Source organism: Salmo trutta, chromosome 28 (genome assembly GCF_901001165.1).
Source record: "Salmo trutta chromosome 28, fSalTru1.1, whole genome shotgun sequence".
In the NCBI taxonomy this organism is placed as follows: domain Eukaryota; kingdom Metazoa; phylum Chordata; class Actinopteri; order Salmoniformes; family Salmonidae; genus Salmo; species Salmo trutta.
In genome coordinates this window covers 25782337-25803136 of record NC_042984.1, presented here as the reverse complement: position 1 = coordinate 25803136, position 20800 = coordinate 25782337, and the positions used below count along the sequence as shown (strand labels likewise).

Below are 20800 nucleotides of genomic sequence, written 5' to 3'. Positions count from 1 at the left end.
GGAAGTTACCCCATCTAAATAATGCAAAAGGTATTTTAACTTCAATTATTGAAGAGAGGGCAGGAGACAGTCAATAACTGCAGTAGTGAATAACACATGGTAAGGTTAAAAGAAAGCCATCATGTTTATTTGTACAACGGTTCTTGGCCTACATTTCACGAGTGCATAAAATGTTTTATGTCGCAGAGGTGCCAGGCTATGGGTGTAGTCTATACTCTCGTATAATCTTTACTGCAAAATTCAGACAAATACATCAGTCTACACCATTTAGGAAGAAAAAGTAGTGACCAAGATGTTTGATTTTTTTTATGAATTAGACATTATTAGTAGTATCTTTGGTAGAGCACGCATGGCTTGCCTCACTCCGTCAAACAGTGAGGTTTTGAGACTGTTCATGAAAGTAACATAACAAGTAATATAACGTTACTTTCTATGCAAAGTAATATTGTAACATAACATTACTTTTGTTACATGTTCTTGTAACTAATCACAACACTGCCTAGGACTAAATACCCTTTAAAAAAAAAAAAAAAAACATCTGATAAAGAAACAAACTGCAAATTAACTTTTACATTATTGGGGTAATTGTGTGAATATTAAACATTGTACATAATATTGTCTTGATTACAACTAGGGAATCTGGAGGCACTGCATTTCAGACAGGCAGAGGCACAGACTGACAGACAGGCAGGCAGACGGACAGACAGGCAGGCAGGCAAAGGGACAGAGACAGGCAGGCAGGCAGACAGATATGCAGGTAGAGGAACAGACAGAGGCAGAAAGACAAGCAGACAGAGGGCCAGACAGACTACAACATTTATTGGTAGTCCCGCTCACATGTGCTGTAATTCTGTTCTTGACATAATACTTCACTGCCCGCCAGTCCCGCTCTCTGAGGGCTTTTGGCACTGCCTTGATGCATGCAAGAGTCTGCATTCCCTGAAGTAGCTCCAGAGTCCATGAATTGAATATATGTTTCTTTCACTGTCCCTTTCTCCTCCTCACTCCACTTCCTCTTCTTAGATCCTTGGGACAAGTAAACAACAATTAAAAAATATTTGAGGCATTTTTGCTGAGTCACCATACATCATGCTGTGTTTGAATTCTATGCATGTGCCTTTGCTGCTTAACTGAAGTCATGTGTTATGTTGCATGCTGTTTACAAACTGGATACATTTTTTTACGTTTTTTTAAAACATGTCAGTCATTTAGTAATTTCAGTCACTCTTATACAAAGCGACTTACAGGAGTATTTAGGGTTAAGTGCTCAAGGGCACATCTACAGATTTTTTCACCTTGGAGATTCGAACCAACAACCTTTTGATTACTGGCTTAACGCTCTAACCACTAGGCTACCTACCTCCCTTTATTGTTCTGCGTCTCCTACTTCCACCCCAGTCTCCACCTGCTTTGGGTCTGCTCTATCCCTATGGGGAATGTAGATTATTCCATTCTCTACCTATTTTTTTCATTTAATTGTGAACTTTTATGGTGATTTTGTTGTAGGGAGTATCCCAAAAGGATCAGAGTCCATACTAAATATATTGCCATTTATATTTGATTCAATAAATTGTTAAAATGGCCAAATCTTCTCAGTTTCTTTCAGAATTAAGTTTGAGCCTCTAGAGAGTTTTAGAGATCTCAGAATAGGAGAGACTATAGAGGTGGCCATGGCCTCCCGTATCCTATGACATGCCCACCCACCAGGGAGCCAGGGCCAGCCAATCAACATTTGTTTTTCCAATCAAAAAGGGATTTATTACAGACAGAAATACTCCTCAGCACCCGCACCAGCACAAGATGCACCTGTGTAATGATCATGCTGTTAATCAGCTTCTTGATATGCCACACAAGTCAGGTGGATGGATTATCTTGACAAAGGATAAACTGCTCCCTAACAGGGATGTAAACAAATTTGTGCATACAATTTGAGAGAAATAAGCTTTCTATGCATATGGAAAATGTCTGGGATCTTTTATTTCAGCTCATCCAACATGGGACCAACACTTTACATGTTGCCTTTATATTTTTGTTCAGTGTAGAAACAATAATGTTTATTCACTCTCTTACTTTCATGTAGGCTATTTTTGCTTAGACCACATTGATTCGGATGGGGTGTCTCACGATCCGCAAATGCAAGTTGAAGTTGCCATTTACCGATGGTTATTTGTTGAGTATTAGGAGTACAGTAATACTTCAGGCATTTCTGGAAAGCATTGTTATTTACCCCCTTGATAGTTATGATGGGGAGAAAAATGACTGTGATAGGTGGTTGTCCCACCTAGCTATCTTAAGATGACTGCACTAACTGTAAGTTGCCCTGGATAAGAGCGTCTGTTAAAAGACAAAAAATTAGAATAAATGGCTGTGACTAAAACTACACTAAAATTGTCCAGAGTTTAAGTAGATAACTAAAACTAACGAGAGATGAAATTATTCAAATGTGACAAACTATAACAGCTGCCAAAATCTCTTTAAAAAACTGGAACATTGCATTATAAGAATATAATTGTTGGAGCATGAGTAATGAAATCACGAGTGTGTGGATTACTTGTTCATTTTTAGAGCCACAATTTGAGACTCCGTCAGCAAAGTGGCTGAGTACCACTTACTAAAGAACAGAGCTCAAAGATCTGGCTTGGCAGGAAATATAAACCACTAATTCACCGACCACAGTCTACATGCAAGGACTAATATGTCTATAATAAAAATGTTTGTGGTAGTAAACAGAGAAACTATTTTGACATGGCTAAGTGCTGGAAATGCATGCAGACATTTTAGAATAGTAGAGACTAAAGAGCCAAGTGGAAACAGGAACAAACACATCAATAAGATTAATCTGGGCAGGTTCCTTACCTGATCTTCCTGCCATGGCCTCCCGTGTCCTCTCTGGTAAGCCAATGGAAACACATGAATACAAATTCCTAAATCCCACGGGTCAGTATTGAAATCCTACAACATGCTGTTTGCATATACAGTATCAATTAAACTGTCGGCCCAAAGGTACAGTATTTGTGTGTCGTTAATGAATATGTTATGGCTGGAAATTAAAATTGAACAAGTTTCTAAAAGCTGCTGGGCCTTAAATGCTTTCATTCCACATCAAAATCTTTACCTTGTGGCTCACATGACCTTCCAGGATTTTCTTCAGTCAAGTCTGTATCACTCTCTTCATCCAGCTCAACACACTCTGAAATACAAGCAAGCAAGAACATCTCTTAGCAAGGACAGAAATAGACAGGTTGCTCAGAAAAAGTCACCATGACAGGGTTAAGGTACCAGGTTCAACTTGACAGATTGTTACATACCCACTGGACTGATGTGGATCTGGTCAAGACCTTTCCCCTTGAATTCGTTTAGCCTTCCCTGCTCCATCGCCATGAGGACTTTGGTGATTTTTGTCAGCTGAAGTGTTCCCTCAGGTAACCTGTAATATTTATTGTCTATCTGTAGATCATGTCCCAGGAAATCGGCTAGCAGGTCTATGTCGGTGTCATTTAAGTTGAGTACAGTAGACATCATGGTGATGAGTTTACGCAATTTGGTGGACGAGAGGGATTCTGGACATTTAGCCCCACACTTCTTGGCAAAGAGACGCAGGCAGTCTGATCCCCTGAATGATGTTGGACAGCCTGGAATGGCGAACATATAGATGTTCTCCTTCAGAACGCCGCAATGTTCACGCTTCTCTGTGAGCAGCTCCATTGATTTGATCATTGTAGGGGATAGAAGCACTGCAACGTTTCTTGATCGCTTTCCACGTATTTCTATGCGACTAAAATGTTGGCATAGCGCCCGTTCAACATCTGAGAGGGAGTTCCCATAATCGTCATGTAAAGCAGCTTTGTCTCGAGACGCGAATGAGGCCACTGTCATCAGGGAGGCTTCCCCCAGTCTTTTTCGGTTAAAGACCGTCATTTGTGACAGAGTGACTTTAGCCAGCTGTGCCCACGTCTTCCTGTTAGGTTCTTTGGAAAGTTGGCTGTAGCAGGTTTTCTGTTTTTCTTGAAGGTGGATATGCAGTTTCTTGACATCTTCAGCAAATGTCAAGATCAGTGGAGCATTAAACTTATTTTCTTCAAATATTTTGTGAGCATGACACGAGATGTGCTCTCTCCAGCATGTCTTATAGATATGTTTGAAGTCCTCTACCTTCTGAGCCTTTTTCTTGTTACCGGAGACCCTAGCCTCACAACTAACTATGTCTGCAACCTTCTGAAGGTTATGGCCAAGTTTTAAGGCTAGTGAAGGTGTCTTTAGTGTATTCTTATCACTGTCAAAGCCACAAACAGCTTTCACTGCACTGATTGTGTGGAGGAAGTTGGCTGGATCAATGTATTCCTCCAATCTCGTGAGAGGTGACACCTGCTTCCCTTTCAAAACCAGTCTCCCTAGCTCGCGCATTTTCTGCCGTATCAATTCATGATTGGCACGTCTGTGTCCCATGATGTTGTAATGTTGCTCCCCGAACTGGATGATACATTTGTCACTCTTTATGACATCTACCACCTCATCTTGTGTCATATCATTGACGAGTTTCCACAGTCCCTTGCTTATCCCATCTGGCACAGGTTGTGCATGGGCACAAATAGCCTGCACTCGTGTTTTACCAGGTTTCAGACGTACACCACTCAGTGGGCATCTTTTCATGTGTTTCCATAGGAATTTTCTTTTAAAGAGTCCTTGGCAGTTTGCACAGTGCAAGAAGTCTTTTGGATTTCCATTTGGGGAACTGGTTTGTTTACAAGGAACTATAACACCTTTGCCTTCTCTTATGACTTGCATGTTGTGTGCTCTGTCCCCTCGTTTTCTCAGTATAGTCAGTTGGAGCTTTCTGTCCTTGGAGTTCTTTGGGAAAGAAAGGGCCTTTGCAACTTCAGCCTCACTTTTATGAATCATTTCCAGATGCCGGGCAATTTTTGATTGTGGTTTCTCACAAAAGAGACAGTAATGTTTTTTGGTGTATCTTCTTGATCCATCTTTAGTCTTTGTAACGTGCATGACTTCAAGTGAACTTGTGGATTCTTGCACAGAGGTGTCAGATTCTGTATTTCTACGTCGCTTATAAGTCTTTTTTGGACCATCTTTAGGAGCAGATCTTGCTTTGGTGGGGCCTTTGTTCTTCAATACAGTGCAGTGTTCCAAGCTGCTCTCACTGTCACTTTCTGTTCTTGACACATATTCATCTCGTGTTATTTCTGTGCTGCTGATTGAGTCTTCAGAATTATATCCAAGCCTGTCTTTGTCAAGTTGGCCATCTTTAGGTTCCAATCTTGCTTTAGTAGGGCATTTTTCCTTCAATTCAGTAAAGTCCTCTAAGCTGCTCTCACTGTCACTTTCTGTTCCTGGCACATATTCATATTCTGGCACATATTCATATTCTGTTATTTCTATGCTGCTGATTGAGTCTTCAGAATCATATCCAAGCACGTCTTTGTCAAGTTGGCCATCTTTAGGTGCAGATCTTGCTTTAGTGGTGCATTTGTTCTTCAATGCAGTAAAGTCCTCTAAGCTGCTCTCACTGTCACTTTCTGTTCCTGGCACATATTCATATTCTTTTATTTCTATGTTGCTGATTGAATCTTCAGAATCATATCCAAGCATGTGTTTGTTGAGCTGAAATCATAAAAACAAATCAGAATTGATACATTTGTTTTACTAAATGCATTGTCTGATCACTGAAAACCTGAACTGTTTTACTCCAACATATCAACTGATTTACTGAACCAATAACTGTTCAATAACTGTGTCCTTATTATTCTGGAAAGGCCTATTTCATGCAATCAAGTAATAAAATAAAACCATGCTCCATTCTTATTTGTAATCATTCCATTACCTATTCTGTATGCTAGTGTACGGAGTAAAACACATGTATCAGGTCTCTAAGTTCCTGATTAACTCCACAGCTAAAGGGATGCTGGGATACTGAGACAGAGTTGGTCCTTGTGAAAGGAATGAGACTGATTTCATCCCTGTATGATGACCACAAATCAGAGTGGCCCTAGAAATATGATATCCACAGTATCTTGGCCTGAGCTCAGTCTTGCTCGACCTCTTCGGACTCTGTGTCACAGCCAGAAATATCAACTCAGGGATAATCTTCAGACCTTAAAGTTTCCAGAATGGTGACTTGCTCAGGTAGATAATTTTTAGATAGCTAAATGTCTCATTAGGCCCATGTAATACATAGTCACCTCAAATTATTGGCACCCTTGATAAAGATGAGCAAAAAAGACTATAAACCAAAAGACAAATACTGAGCTATATTGTATGCTCCAAAAAGTTGAAATAATTTTATACTGATATAATTGCTCAGAGAAATAGATTGTTTCAACAAAAAAATTCTCTCTTAAAAAGATGGGTAAAGAATTTTGTAAAGATAATTTTGACCCCTCTATCAAAGTGGTCAAAAGTTTAGTATTTAGTTCCCAATTCTTAGCGCACATTGACTACATCATGCTAGTGACTACACAAACTTGTTGCATTCACGCTTTGTTTTGGTTGTGTTTCAAAGATCATGCCCTTAAGACATGCTAACCTCTCACCATTAGCAATAACAGGGGAGGTTGCCATGTCTTGGGGGTATGATCTTTGTTCTTTGGACCTAATCTATAGATTTCACATGACTGGGAATACAGACATGCATCGTGACACATCTCCTTCGCATAGAGTTGATCAGGCTGTTGATTGGAATGTGGAATGTTGTCCCACTACACTTGTTGCTTGATATTGGCGGGAACTGTAACACGTGTTCCTACACGTCGATCCAGAGCATCCCAAACATGCCTGGCGCGTATGCAGGCCAGAAACTGGGAAATATTCAGCTTCCAGGAATTGTGTACAGATCCTTGCGACATGGGGCAATGTATTATCATGCTGAAACATAAGGTGATGGCAGCTGATGAATGAGCCTCAGGATCTCATCACGGTATCTCTGTGCATTGAAATTGCCATCGATAAAATGCAATTGTGTTTGTTGTCTGTAACTTATGCCTGCCATACCATAACCCCAATGCTACAATGGGTCACGCTGTTCACAACGTTGACATCAGCAAAATGCTCGCCCACACGACACCATACACATGGTCTGCGGTTGTGAGGCTGGTTGGATGTACTGCCAAAATCTATAAAACGACATTGGAGACGGCTTACGGTAGAGAAATTAACATAAAATTCTCTGGCAACAGCTCTGGTGGACATTCCTGCAGTCAGCATCCCTCAACTTGAGACATTGTGACAAAACTGAACATTTTATCACCCGTGTAATGATCATGCTGTTCAATTAGCTTCTTGATATGCCACACTTGTCAGCTGGATTGATTATCTTGGCAAAGGAGAAATGCCAGAGAGAAATATGTTTTTTGTGCATATGGAACATTTCTGGGATCTTTTATTTCAACTCATTAAACACTTTACATGTTGTGTTTATATTTTTGTTCAATGTACAGTGCAGCTCTGGCTGAGCCACTCAAGGGCATTCAGAGACGTGTCCCGAAGCCCCTCCTACATTGTCTTGGCTGTCCTGTTGGAAGGTGAACCTTTGCCCCAGTCTGAGGTCCCGAGTGCTTTGGAGCAGGTTTTCATCAAGGATCTCTGTACTTCGCGCCGTTCATCTTTTCCTTGATCCTGACTAGTCTCCCAGTCCTTGCCGCTGTAAAACATCCCCACAGCATGATGCTGCCACCACCATTCTTCACTGTAGGGATGCTGCCAGGTTTCCTCCAGACATGACGCTTGGCATTCAGGCCAGAGTTCAATCTTGGTTTCATCAGACCAGAGAATCTTGTTTCTGATGGTCAGAGTTCTTTAGGTGCCCTTTGGCAAACTCCAAGCAGGCTGTCATGTGGCATTTACTGAGGAGTGTCTTCCGTCTGGCCACTCTACCATAAAGGCCTGATTGGTGAAGTGCTGCAGAGATGGTTGTCCTTCTGGAAGGTTCTCCCATCTCCGCAGAGGAACTCTGGAGCTCTGTCAGAATGACCATCGGGTTCTTGGTCACCCCCCCCCCAGGTGGACTCAACTCAATCAAGTTGTAGAAACATCTCAAGGTTGATCAATGGAAACAGGACGTACCTAAGCTCAATTTCGAGTCTCATAGCAAAGGGTCTGAATACATATGTAAATAAGGAGTCATTTTTTATTTTTAATACATTTCCAAACATTTCTAAAAACCTATTTCGCTTTGTCCTTATGGAGTATTATGTGTAGATTGATGAGAAAAATGTTTTATTTCATCAAATAAGTCAAGGGGTCTGAATACCTTCGGAATGCACTGTATATACACACACCAAATGATTAGCTGAACATAGTGGCTTCAGAAAGTATTCATACCCCTTGGCTTATTCCACATTTGGTTGTGTCACATCCTGAATTCAAGATGGATTACATTTATTTTTTCTCACCCATCTACACACAATACCCCATAATGACAAAGTGAAAACGTGTTGGATTCAACATTTTGAACATTGAGATATTAAAGACATGATAGATCAGATGCGTAGTACATTAAGAAGTGAGATCTGTAGAAAGACAGAGTGGCTTTGGAATGTGCTGGACCGATGGGAGGAGAGCACCGTGTTGATATTGGGGAAACTCATGGACATCTGTGGATTAGGTTGAGGTCAGAAGGTGAGGTCAGATCCCCTGAAGGGAGTAATAAGGGTTTAATATCCGGTTACTCTTTTCCTGTAGAACCATAAGATGAAAGGATTGGAGAGAAGGAGGAGTGTCTTAAGTGGGATATAGATATCTGTGATGTAAGAAATGTTGGGTTGTCTGAATTACAGCTGTACAGAACCTTTGGACAGAATTAAACTTGGTTAAAGATTCTCTAGTGTCCGTGAGTTATTTACTCTCAAAAATAAGAACCTAACACGTTTAGATATTTATGCAAATGTATGAACATGAAATACAGAAATATCTCATTTACATAAGTATTCACACCCCTTTGCTATGACATTCCAAATAGAGCTCAGGTGCTTCCAATTTCCTTTGATCATCCGTGAGAGGTCACTGCAAATTAATTGGAGTCCACAGAGCATATCAGAGCAGAAACTCTACCATGATGTCCACGGAACTATCCGTAGGTCTCCGAGATAGAATTGTGATGAGGCATTTGTGTTGAAAATTTCCAAGAGCACAGTGGTGTCTATCATTGGAAAATTGAAAAAAATATGGAACTACCCAGGACTCTGCCTAGAGCTGGCAGTCCGACCAAACTGAATTAGTATTTGGTAGCAATGCCTTGAAATTGTTTAACTTGGGTCAAATGTTTAGGGTAGCCTTTCACAACCTTCCCACAAAAAGTCGGGTGAATTTTGGCCCATTCCTCCTGGCAGAGCTGGTGTAACACATTTGTGGAGTGGTTGAAAAACGAGTTTTAATGACTCCAACCTAAGTGTATGTAAACTTCCAACTTCAACTGTAGATATATAGTTGGAAGTTTACATACACTTAGGTTGGAGTCATTAAAACTCGTTTTTTAACCACTCCACAAATTTCTTGTTAACAAACTATAGTTTTGGCAAGTCGGTTAGGACATCTACTTTGTGCATGACACAAGTAATTTTTCCAACAATTGTTAACAGGCAGATTATTTCACTTAGAATTCACTGTATCACAACTTCAGTGGGTCAGAAGTTTACATACACTAAGTTGACTGTGCCTTTAAACAGCTTGGAAAATTCCAGAAAATTGTGTCATGGCTTTAGAAGCTTCTGATAGGCTAATTGACATCATTTGAGTCAATTGGAGGTGTACCTGTGGATGTATTTCAAGGCCTACCTTCAAACTCAGTGCCTCTTTGCTTGACATCATTAGAAAATTAAAAGAAATCAGCCAAGACCTCAGAAAAACAATTGTAGACCTCCACAAGTCTGGTTCATCCTTGGGAGCAATTTCCAAACGCCTGAAGGTACCACGTTCATCTGTACAAACAATAGTACGCAAGTATAAACACCATGGGATCACGCAGCCGTCATGCCGCTCAGAAAGGAGACGTGTTCGGTCTCCTAGAGATTAACGTACTTTGGTGCAAATCAATCCCAGAACAACAAAGGACCTTGTGAAGATGCTGGAAGAAACAGGCACAAAAGTATCTATAACCACAGTAAAACGAGTCTTATATCGACATAACCTGAAAGGCCGCTCAGCAAGGAAGAAGCCACTGCTCCAAAACCGCCATAAAAAAGCCAGACTACGGTTTGCAACTGCACATGGGGACAAAGATCGTACTTTTTGGAGAAATGTCCTCTGGTCTGATGAAACAAAAATAGAACTGTTTGGCCATAATGCCCAACATTGCGTTTGGAGGAAAAAGGGGGAGGCCTGCAAGCCGAAGAACACCATCCCAACCGTGAAGCACAGAGGTGGCAGCATCATGTTGTGGGGATGCTTTGCTACAGGAGGGACTGGTGCACTTCACAAAATAGATGGCATCATGAGAGGGGAAAATGATGTGGATATATTGACGCAACATCTCAAGACATCAGTCAGGAAGTTAAAGCTTGGTCACAAATGGGTCTTCCAAACAGACAATGACCCCAAGCATACTTCCAAAGTTGTTGCAAAATGGCTTAAGGACAACAAAGTCAAGGTATTGGAGTGGCCATCACAAAGCCCTGACCTCAATCCTATAGAAAATGTGTGGGCAGAACTGAAAAAGCGTGTGCGAGCAAGGAGGCCTACAAACCTGACTCAGTTACACCAGCTCTGTCAGGAGGAATGGGCCAAAATTCACCCAACTTATTGTGGGAAGCTTGTGGAAAGCTACCCTAAACATTTGACCCAAGTTCAACAATTTAAAGGCAATACTACCAAATACTAATGGAGTGTATGTAAACTTCTGACCCACTGGGAATGTGATGAAAGAAATAAAAGCTGAAATAAATCTCTACTATTATTCTGACATTTCACATTCTTAAAATAAAGTGGTGATCCTATATAAATATATAAAGCTCAGCCAAAAAAGAAAAGTCCCCTTTACAGGTCCCTGTCTTTCAAAGATAATTTGTGAAAATCCAAATAACGTCACAGATCTTCATTGTAAAGGGTTTCAACACTGTTTCCCATGCTTGTTCAATGAACCATAAACAATTAATGAACATGCACCTCTGGTACGGTCGTTAAGACACTAACAGCTTACAGACGATAGGCAAGTAAGGTCAGTTATGAAAACTTCGGACACTAAAGAGGCCTTTCTACTGACCCTGAAAAACACCAGAAGAAAGATGCCCAGGGTCCCTGCTCATCTGCGTGAACGTGCCTTAGGCAAGGAGGCATGATGACTGCAAATGTGGCCAGGGAAAGAAATTGCAATGTCCGTACTGTGAGACGCCTAAGACAGCGCTACAGGAAGACAGGACGGACAGCTGATGGTCCTCGCAGTGGCAGACCACGTGTAACAACACCTGCACAGGATCGGTACATCAGAACATCACATCTGTGGGACAGGTACAGGATGGCAACAACAACTGCCCGAGTAACACCAGGAATGCACAATCCCTCCATCAGTGCTCAGACTGTCCTCAATAGGCTGAAAGAGGCTGGACGGAGGGCTTGTAGGCCTGTTGTAAGGCAGGACCTCACCAGACATCACCGGCAACAATTTCGCCTATAGGCACAAACCCACCGTCGCTGGACCAGACAGGACTGGCAAAAAGGGCTCTTCACTGACGAGTCGTGGTTTTGTCTCACCAGGGGTGACGGTCGGATTCGCGTTTATCATCGAAGGAATGAGCGTTACACCGAGGCCTGTACTCGGGAGCGGGATCGATTTGGAGGGTCCATCATGGTCTGGGGCAGTGTGTCACAGCATCATCGGACTGAGCTTGTTGTCATTGCAGGCGATCTCAACGCTGTGCATTACAGGGAAGACATCCTCCTCCCTCATGTGGTACCCTTCCTGCAGGCTCATCCTGAAATGACCCTCCAGCATGACAATGCCACCAGCCATACTGCTCGTTCTGTGCGTTATTTCCTGCAAGACAGGAATGTCAGTGTTCAGCCATGGCCAGTGAATAGCCCGGATCTCAATCCCCATTGAGCACGTCTGGGACCTGTTGGATCGGAGGGTGAGGGCCATTCCCCCCAGAAATGTCTGGGAACTTGCAGGTGCCTTGGTGGAAGAGTGGGGTAACGTCTCACAGCAAGAACTGGCAAATTTGGTGCAGTCCATGAGGAGGAGATGCACTGCCGTACTTAATGCACCTGGTGGCCACACCAGATACTGACTGTTACTTTTGATTTTGACCCCCCCTTTGTTCAGGGACACATTATTCTATTTCTGTTAGTCACATGTCTGTGAAACTTGTTCAGTTTATGTCTCAGTTGTTGAATCTTATGTTCATACAAATATTTACACGTTAGGTTTGCTAAAAAATAAACGCAGTTGACAGTGAGAGGACGTTTCTTTTTTGTTGAGTTATACATTTTTTTATTAAATCTTATTTACAAAAATCTGCAAGGAATAAGAGAAAATCCCCAAATCCAGATGTGCAAAACTGATACAGACATACTCAAGACGACTCAAAGCTGTAATCGCTGCCAAAGGTCCTTCTACAAAGTATTGACTCAGGGTTGTGAATACTTATGCAAATGAGATATTTATACTTAATGTTCAATACATTCACTAACATTTCTAAAAGCATGTTTCACTGTCATTATGGGGTGGTGTGTGTGTGTAGATTAGGGGAAATTTAAAAAAATAAAATAAATACTCACCAATTTATTAATTTTTTAAAAATCAGGCTGTAACAAATAAAATTTTATTTGTCACATGAGCCAAATACAATAGGTATTACCGTGAAATGCTTACTTACAAGCCCTTAAAACCAACAATGTAGTTAAGAAAAATACGACTTAAGCAAATATTTACTAAATAAACTATAAAAAAAGGGACAAAATAACAATACCGAGGCTATGTACAGGAGGTACCGGTACAGAGTCAATGTGTGGGGGTAGAGGTTAGTCGAGGTAATATGTAAAATGACTATGCATAGATAATAACAGCGAGTAGCAGCAGCGTAACAAAATGTGGAATAAGTCAAGAGGTATGAATACTTTCTGAAGGCACTGTATGTCAAGGGTTTTTGAAAATCAGGATGGCAGAAATCTCTGCAGAATTGCAGTTCACAGTCAGCCTAAAACATGACATAGTTGCTGCTGACACACAATGGAAGTGAAACAAGCTCCAAAATGGCTATTGTACAAGTATGCCCAAACATTTCTCCCCAAACACAAGTGGTTAGAACTTTGCAGGACTTCAATAATATCAGCCATTTTGTGTTGTGATATACAATGATACTTACAAATACACTCTCCACTTCTCTGGTTGAAGAAGATGTATTGTCCATTTCTGAGCTTGACTGAAAAGAAAATCTAAAAAGAACCATTTCAGGTAATGAAATGACCACACTCATATCAGTGACTTGCATCTTATGAGAGGTTGAATTGACAGTCTTCCAAAATAAAAAGGAAACAAAGCTCCTTACTAGCGAGAGTGACACAGACAAGCTGAAATCTTAGAAGACAACATCTAGGTTAGGGCTATTCAAATGGCGGCCAGCGGGCAAGATGCGGCCGTTTACCAATTTAGATTGGCCATTTGATCAAACATGAAAAAAAATAATCAGCAGCTAAAAATCCATGCAGAAATCCAATGTTTAGTGCCAAAATGAGCTCTCGTTCAATATTCTCCAACGAGAGAATCTGTTTTCCCATTGGTCAAAACGGTCAAAACCATGTCAAAATATGTCATAACAGCTAACATAACTTTTCATAACATAGTCATAACACTCATGAGCCATATATGTACACCTGCTGTGACAAATTGCATCATTTTATGGCTGGTTATGTTCAAATGTGTTTTTTTCGTGCCAATAACTTTCCTTTCGTTTGTTGTTGTAACGAATTCTTTACAGTCATATTTTTTTTCTCCATCATATTTTAAATAACTTGTAGAAAATACACTTTATGACCCTGTCATAAAGCATTATGACCATCATAATCATATAAGCCAGATATGCCTATCACGTACTTTCCCTTGTCAGTCATCAGTCAAAAAGAGGGTGTCTTGTCCTGTTCCTTAAATCTGCTCCTGCATGCATCCCAGTCATCAGAAACAAAGCATTTGGGTAGATGCATGTCTGTCATCAATGTGTGCACAATTACAATGATGATTTAATATGGTCAATTTCAGAAAATGTTTGGTAACATAAACATACTACTGGACAAGTAGGCTATGGTGTAATTAAATGTTTTGCTTTGTGTGGTAGGTTGTGGGTTTTGACACTTATGTAGGTGTCATAACCAGCCATAAAATAATCTAATATGTCACAACAGGTGTAAATATGCCAGGTTATGTCATCTGTTATTACATATTATGACATGGTTATGACTGTTTCATAACGTGTAAGGACGCTGGGTGTCAAGTAAAGTGTTACCGAAATGTTGTATTTTCCCAAACAACTTTGCAACGAGATTTGGTGAGTTTAATCTGCCCACAGAGGTGATGCATTTTGTTAGGGACATGTTCGATACTGAAGGGGGGGGGCACTTCTATGCGAAAGCTAAACAGGTGCCGACGTCACTCAACGAGGGTTTCCTCCAGCTGTAGACATGCAAACATCTTATCTGAGGCAGGCACCTACGTCTGTGGGCTGTGCAATGTTTTGGACTGAGCATATTACTGCAGAGTAATTCCCAAACATGACAGCACTGGCGTTTTTTTCTTTTAACGGTGTTTGGATCAACATACACAACATATAAATCCAGCTTCTCTCACATGAAAACGAACACTGTTCTTCTCTGTCAAATGTGCATCTTCAACACTGCGGGTTGCTCTGAATTCATATGTGCCAAATTTTTTGCTCTTTCACAATTTAAAAAGTGCCTCCAACTTGGAATTCTAACTCGGAAACTCTGGCATTTTTCTACAGCTCCGACTTTCCAACCTGAAGATTACTGACATTGTGATTTGACCCTGTTTTTTCCCCAAGTTCCCAGTTGTCTTGAAAGCACCATTAATGTTTCTGCACTTTAATGTTCCACCATTATGCAGTTTTACATATTCATAAGCATGATCATTTCATACTTCAAAACATGTTCATAACAATTATCAGATTATCTTGAACCATCATCATAACATGGCCTGTGCATTGTAACAATTAATAAACCCTTACATTATTGTCAGGTTAATAATTTTACTGATAAAAGTCTTTACAGTTTGAGAAGAATACCTCTGACTTTTATTGACAAATATCTGTCAAATAGGACACAATGCGTGATTTCTGATTGTGTCAAGTCTAGTTTTCTGAATATTACAAAAGGTGAACCGCAGGGATCAGTATTGGGACCTGTTCTCTTTCCCATTCATAGAAATAATATTGGTCTCTGTTAAAACTTGTAACATTAATCTGTATTCAGATGACACTTATGTATGCCATTGTCCCAACTGTTGACAAGGCTATATTATAGCTGCAATTTGACTTTGTTGCCTTACAAAATAGCCTGTTTGGTTTAAAACGTGTACTTAATGCGGCCAAGACTCAATATATGTTTTTCTCTAATCCTCGCAAACAAAAAGCATTTGACTACATATTTATTCATTTGATGGTTCTCCCATCAATCTGGTTCCCGGCAATAAATATCTGGGCATTTGGATTGACAAGATTTAATGTTTAAAAAAAGATATAAACGAGCTAGTTAAAAATCTACGATTTAATGTGGGCTTCTTTATAGAAATATATCTTGCCTCTCCCTAAATAGCAAGAAGCAGATTGTACATTCAACTTTCATGCCAGTTCTTGATTACGGTGACACCATTTACCAGACTGCAGCAGCCATTACTCTTAAACCTTTGGAGGCCATGTCTCCCATAGCGCCCTTCACAGGTGACAGTTTCAATACTCACCACTGAATGCTGTATCAAAAGGTTGGCTGGTCCTCATTAAAATCCCGTAGATCACTTAATTATTACCTTTTTGTTTACAAAGTTCTACTACACAAGCTTCTGACTTATCTAACTTCACTGTTCAAATATAAAAACATGAGATACCAAACCCGTCCACAAGGTTGGTTGAATCTTAAGGTTACTCGGGTCTCCACCGAACTAGGTAAATCCGCTTTTAGTTTTAAAGCACCTCATTGCTGGAACCAACTATAAAATACATTACAATTGCATGTTCTGGTGCCCCTCTGGCAATTTTAAATATTGATTGGGGACCTGCTTATTGAGGAATGTAATAGTTTTCCTTGAATATTTGTGTAGTGCTGTATTTTACTTGTTTCATATTGCATTTGATTTTTAGATTTGTCTTATGAAATTATATATAGAGGGCTCCCCTGTGAAAGAGAACCTCATCTCAATGGTGACTCCCTGCTAAAATAATGATAAAATTAAATAAAATTAACTGGCAACATTGCCCAGCCCCTCAACCCAATACAGAGAGAGGTAGGGAACTGGCAGTAATTAGACACTGAATGCATATATTCACTAGGAAACAACATTAATACATGTAGCCAAGGATGCACAATAAATTAATTGGCTAGCAAGCCTACATGAAGCAGAAAACAACTGGCTGAATGTCGAATGGTTTTAATCAGATAATGTTACAATATCTTACCTCCACACCAGTCGGGAAAGAGTGCTTTGTCCTGCTAAAGCGTCAATTGGCCTGTTTAGTCCCTGAAAGAAAACGGATTGAAAAAGATGATTTGCAACATTTCCTGGCTAGCCAAATCACCAATTCAGGATTTTAAAAATAAGCGGTTCTTTGTAGTTGACACATTCCTGAATTTACAATTAAGTTTAACTTTGGTTGTTTATCTAAACTCTGCCTGCTGGCGATCAGTAGGGACATAAACGTTCAGCCTGCTGCAGAGACCCTATCTATGGTCGCTCTAGTCTAGAGCCCTGGTTATATTGTATTTTATGAGCATGTTTTACATCTCTAAATGGATAAACTTGTGAGAAATGTGACTATTGCACAAATCTGTGAGTTTGCTTAATTTATTATCATCCTAAATTAAGATATTTCATTATTTTTGCCATACCAAAATAAAATATAGGATTAATATCTAATTAATGTATATTACGCTACTTTCCATGATGTGGACAGTATATAAACTGTGTGTTACTACTACATTACACAAACTGACCACATCGAATGGGGGGAGGGTTACACATGCTTTTTACCTCAGATTGGTGATGTTAGTATAAAAGTTTATCGTCAACACGATGACAAAATATCAATTGCTTAAAACAGATCAATATCTTTGGTGTTGTACTGTTGATTTTGTCATACTCGCTGAGGGTAGCAGGATTTAGAACGCTAATAACATTTTCTTTCTCAAATGGCGCAGATAATTCGGGCGGTCTATATAAAAGTCGATTACTACACAACAATAGACCGAATTGAAAGTCAAACGATTACTTAAATAGCAGCCAACCGTTGTCAATGTTGATACCTTATGGCGGGTCGTGATTCGTTGTAAATTAACTCAACAGAAAAAGTGTTGTATTCCCTTTTCCATGATGGCAGCCTCCCGAAATCAACATCCGCCATTTCAAAATATAGATATATATAGAAGCCCTATACAATATAGAAGCCTTATACAAATTCTCATCTAACCAACCATGTATAGGTTATTCCAAGTTTCCGTGTGGCCTTTGAATAGCGTTAGTTTAAACAGCGCTACACCCCCAAACGTTTACCCCGTTTTATTGATTTCAGTATGATATCGATGTAAGTGATTAACAGAAAGGTGTTGTTACACTTACCTCGTTGGTGACCTACTTGAATCAAAATGCAACACTTCAAATTGTAGCTAGCTGTCTTCTACAAATTGTCCTCCAACCAGTGATGTACACATTATTCCTTGATTCCGTGTGGTTTTTGAGTGTGTGAGATTTAACAGCACGTACAACCTAATCTTCCCCACTCTCGGGCAATAGATTTCAACATGATAATAGATTGGAGTGATTGACAAAACAGTGTTGTGTTTCTCTTTTTGTTTTGGTGACCCCCATATCCAAATGCAACTGACTGTTGTGAAGGGTGTCCTCTAACCAGTGAAGTAAAAATATCCTCATTCCATGTGGTTTTTGAGTTGTGGTAGTTTGAACAGCGCATATCCCCCCATCGATTAATGATTTATTACCACTTGACAAAACTGGGTTTTGGTGCGTGTGGAGTTTATAAAAATACAAGTAATATGATTACTATTGTTGCACATGTAAGTGTAGATAGTAAATTGTATGTTTACGTTTTCAATATATCCCGAACTGTTTCTGCATATTGGTTATTGATTTTGACACTTTAAAACTGTTGGACATTGGGCTATTTATCAATGTCTTGTCAACAGGAAGCAGCGGCTGCATCATTTTCAACTAAAGTTATAGGAATATAAATTGAACTTAACACTTAATTTAACGGTATTGTACTACTGAGTCCAAAAACTTGCAGTGATTTATTTATTTTGATGATTTACCAAGAATCACCAAAACGGGTTTTTCGTCCCTACGTTACTAATCGGACCGTAGTGTCCAACAACGTAAGCTAACAGTAGTTAGCTAGATAGCTTGCTTGCTTGGCTAGTGGGCGGATGTCAAAAACACACTCGGCGTTGCATGAACGAATGATCGAATTAAAGATTAAAATGAAAGTAATTTGTTGAATAAATAAACGTTGTACTCACATTTCATGAAGTTGATCTTTGTTATTCAAGGGAGAAAGCGTTCTCCCAAGAAATCTTCTTCAAATGAGTGTGGCAGATCACAACCAACTGATAGGTGCATACAGCGCCACCTTCTGTACTGGAGTGTGAGGCCTTCCCTATTAATCGAGGCTATTAATCAATTTCTCTTATCTAGGCCCTGTGTTTCTGCCTACTTCTGGAATGTGAATTCATTACACTTTGAGACAAAAATGTAAGGGAAAGGGACGGGGAATAGGGAAGAAAAATTACCCTACCAACTAACCCTACACCCAAAAAACCGCACCACTATTCCACTACTTGGACCTATCTGATCCTATCCCAAACCGGCAGCCTAGGAGAGCCTGGGAGAACCCGGGACAACTATTGCTCAACATTAGCGTCACGGGAAGCGTGTGTGTGGTTTTGTCAAGAAGGGATAGAGTTTTGTCAAAATATACTTTTCGTAGCGGGTTTAGGAGAACTAATAAAAAATACGAGGTCAAATCATGAAGTCGGTGATCTTCAGGTCGGAAAGTCGGAGCTCTAGAAAGAGGCCCGAGTGGGAATTCTGAGTTGGATGACCGTTCAAAATGATTTTTTTCTCAGGCGGAGGTCGTTTTCCAAGTTCCCAGTTGTCTTGAACGCACTGAATTCGGAAGTCGGAGATTTCCGAGTTCTCAGTTGTTTTGAACAAGGCATTCAAAGCGCCACCAGAAAGCGGTGAATGAGCGAGATTTCTTGCACGTTATCGTCACAAACCTGACATTTTTAAAGAGACTGTGTACAATGTAATGCGTTTCAATAAGAATATAGTGCTTTACACAATGTAGAAACAACTTATTTTGTAATTTCAATGACAGGTATTGGTATCAACATTTTAGCTTTTATAATAAGCTGATGTATTTACAGTGTTACACAATCGTTTCTATGGCACAACATGTGTTTCAAATGTAGCTAGAATTCATATAGTCCCAATATAGACCGTATCTCCCCCCAAAATTCTGGCGCTCCTAAATTTAATTTGGGGGCTCCTAACTTTCTTTAAGAAGGAAGTACCAGTGCTACCAATATTTTCGTTTTAAATTTAGAGCCCTGAACGCAGCTATAATTTTCTTTCTCAAATAACACGGATAATTCGGGTGGTCTCTATAAAAGTCACTAGCCACACACCAATAAGACAGTCACACTATCGCTTAAATAGCAGCCAACGATTGTCACTGTTTTTATTTTTTTTAACCTTTATTTACTAGGCAAGTCAGTTAAGAACACATTCTTATTTTACAATGATGGCCTACCCTGGCCAAACCCTCCCCTAACCAATTGTGCACCACCCTATGGGACTCCCGATCACGGCCGGTTGTGATACAGCCTAGGATCTAACCAGGGTCTGTTGTGATGCCTCTAGCACTGAGACGCAGTGCCTTAGACCGCTGCGCTAATTTGATATTGTATGGTGGGTTGTGAAAATGTGTTTTGTTCCCTTTTCGCTGATGGCAGCCTCCCGAAATTAACATCAGCCATTCCAAAATATACACTGAACAAAAATATAAACTGAACTTGCAACAATTTCAAATATTTTACTGAGTTACAATTCATATAAGGGAATTAGTCAATTGTAATAAATGAGCCCCTAATCTTTGGATTTCACATGACTGGGAATACAGATATGCATCTGTTGGTCACAGATACCTTTTTTTAAAGTAGGGTTGTGGATCAGAAAACCAGTCAGTATCTGGTGTGACCACCATTTGACCACATCTCCTTCGCATACAGTTGATCAGGCTGTTGATTGTGGTCTGTGGAATTTTGCCCCACTCCTCTTCAATGGCTATGCGAAGTTAATGGACATTGGCGGGAACTGGAGCACGCTTTCATACACGTTGATCCAGAGCATCCCAAACATGCTCCGTGGGTGACATGTCTGGTATGCAGGCCATGGAAGAACTAGGACATTTTCATGCTGAAACATGAGGTGATGGCGGTGGATGAATGGCACGACAATGGGCCTCAGGATCTCGCCACGGTATCTCTGTGCATCAAAATTGCTATGATAAAATGCAATTGTGTTCATTGTTAGTAGCTTATGCCTGCCCATACCATAACC

General features: G+C 40.2%; 1 protein-coding gene across 1 annotated transcript; it reads right to left on the bottom strand.

Annotated features, from left to right (window-relative positions):
* Nucleotides 1-105: 105 nt before the first annotated feature.
* LOC115165871 (uncharacterized) lies at nucleotides 106-18808 on the bottom strand. The gene is made up of 7 exons (XM_029719317.1): nucleotides 18697-18808; nucleotides 16623-16684; nucleotides 13308-13377; nucleotides 3309-5616; nucleotides 3116-3190; nucleotides 2857-2889; nucleotides 106-1026 (listed from the first exon to the last, which is right to left on the bottom strand). Exons 3-7 carry the CDS (start codon nucleotides 13350-13352, stop codon nucleotides 818-820), a joined length of 2670 nt encoding a protein of 889 aa, XP_029575177.1. The 5' UTR covers nucleotides 13353-13377; nucleotides 16623-16684; nucleotides 18697-18808; the 3' UTR covers nucleotides 106-817.
* Between the last annotated feature and the right edge of the window lie 1992 nt (nucleotides 18809-20800).

Coding starts and splice junctions, on each gene's coding strand:
- LOC115165871 (XM_029719317.1), bottom strand. CDS start 13,352: ATGGACAATACATCTTCTTCAACCAGAGAAGTGGAGAGTGTATTT. Junction 2,890..3,115: donor AAGGTCATGTGAGCCACAAG/GTAAAGATTTTG, acceptor TTGGCTTACCAG/AGAGGACACGGGAGGCCATG. Junction 1,027..2,856: donor GGCCATGGCAGGAAGATCAG/GTAAGGAACCTG, acceptor ACTTGTCCCAAG/GATCTAAGAAGAGGAAGTGG.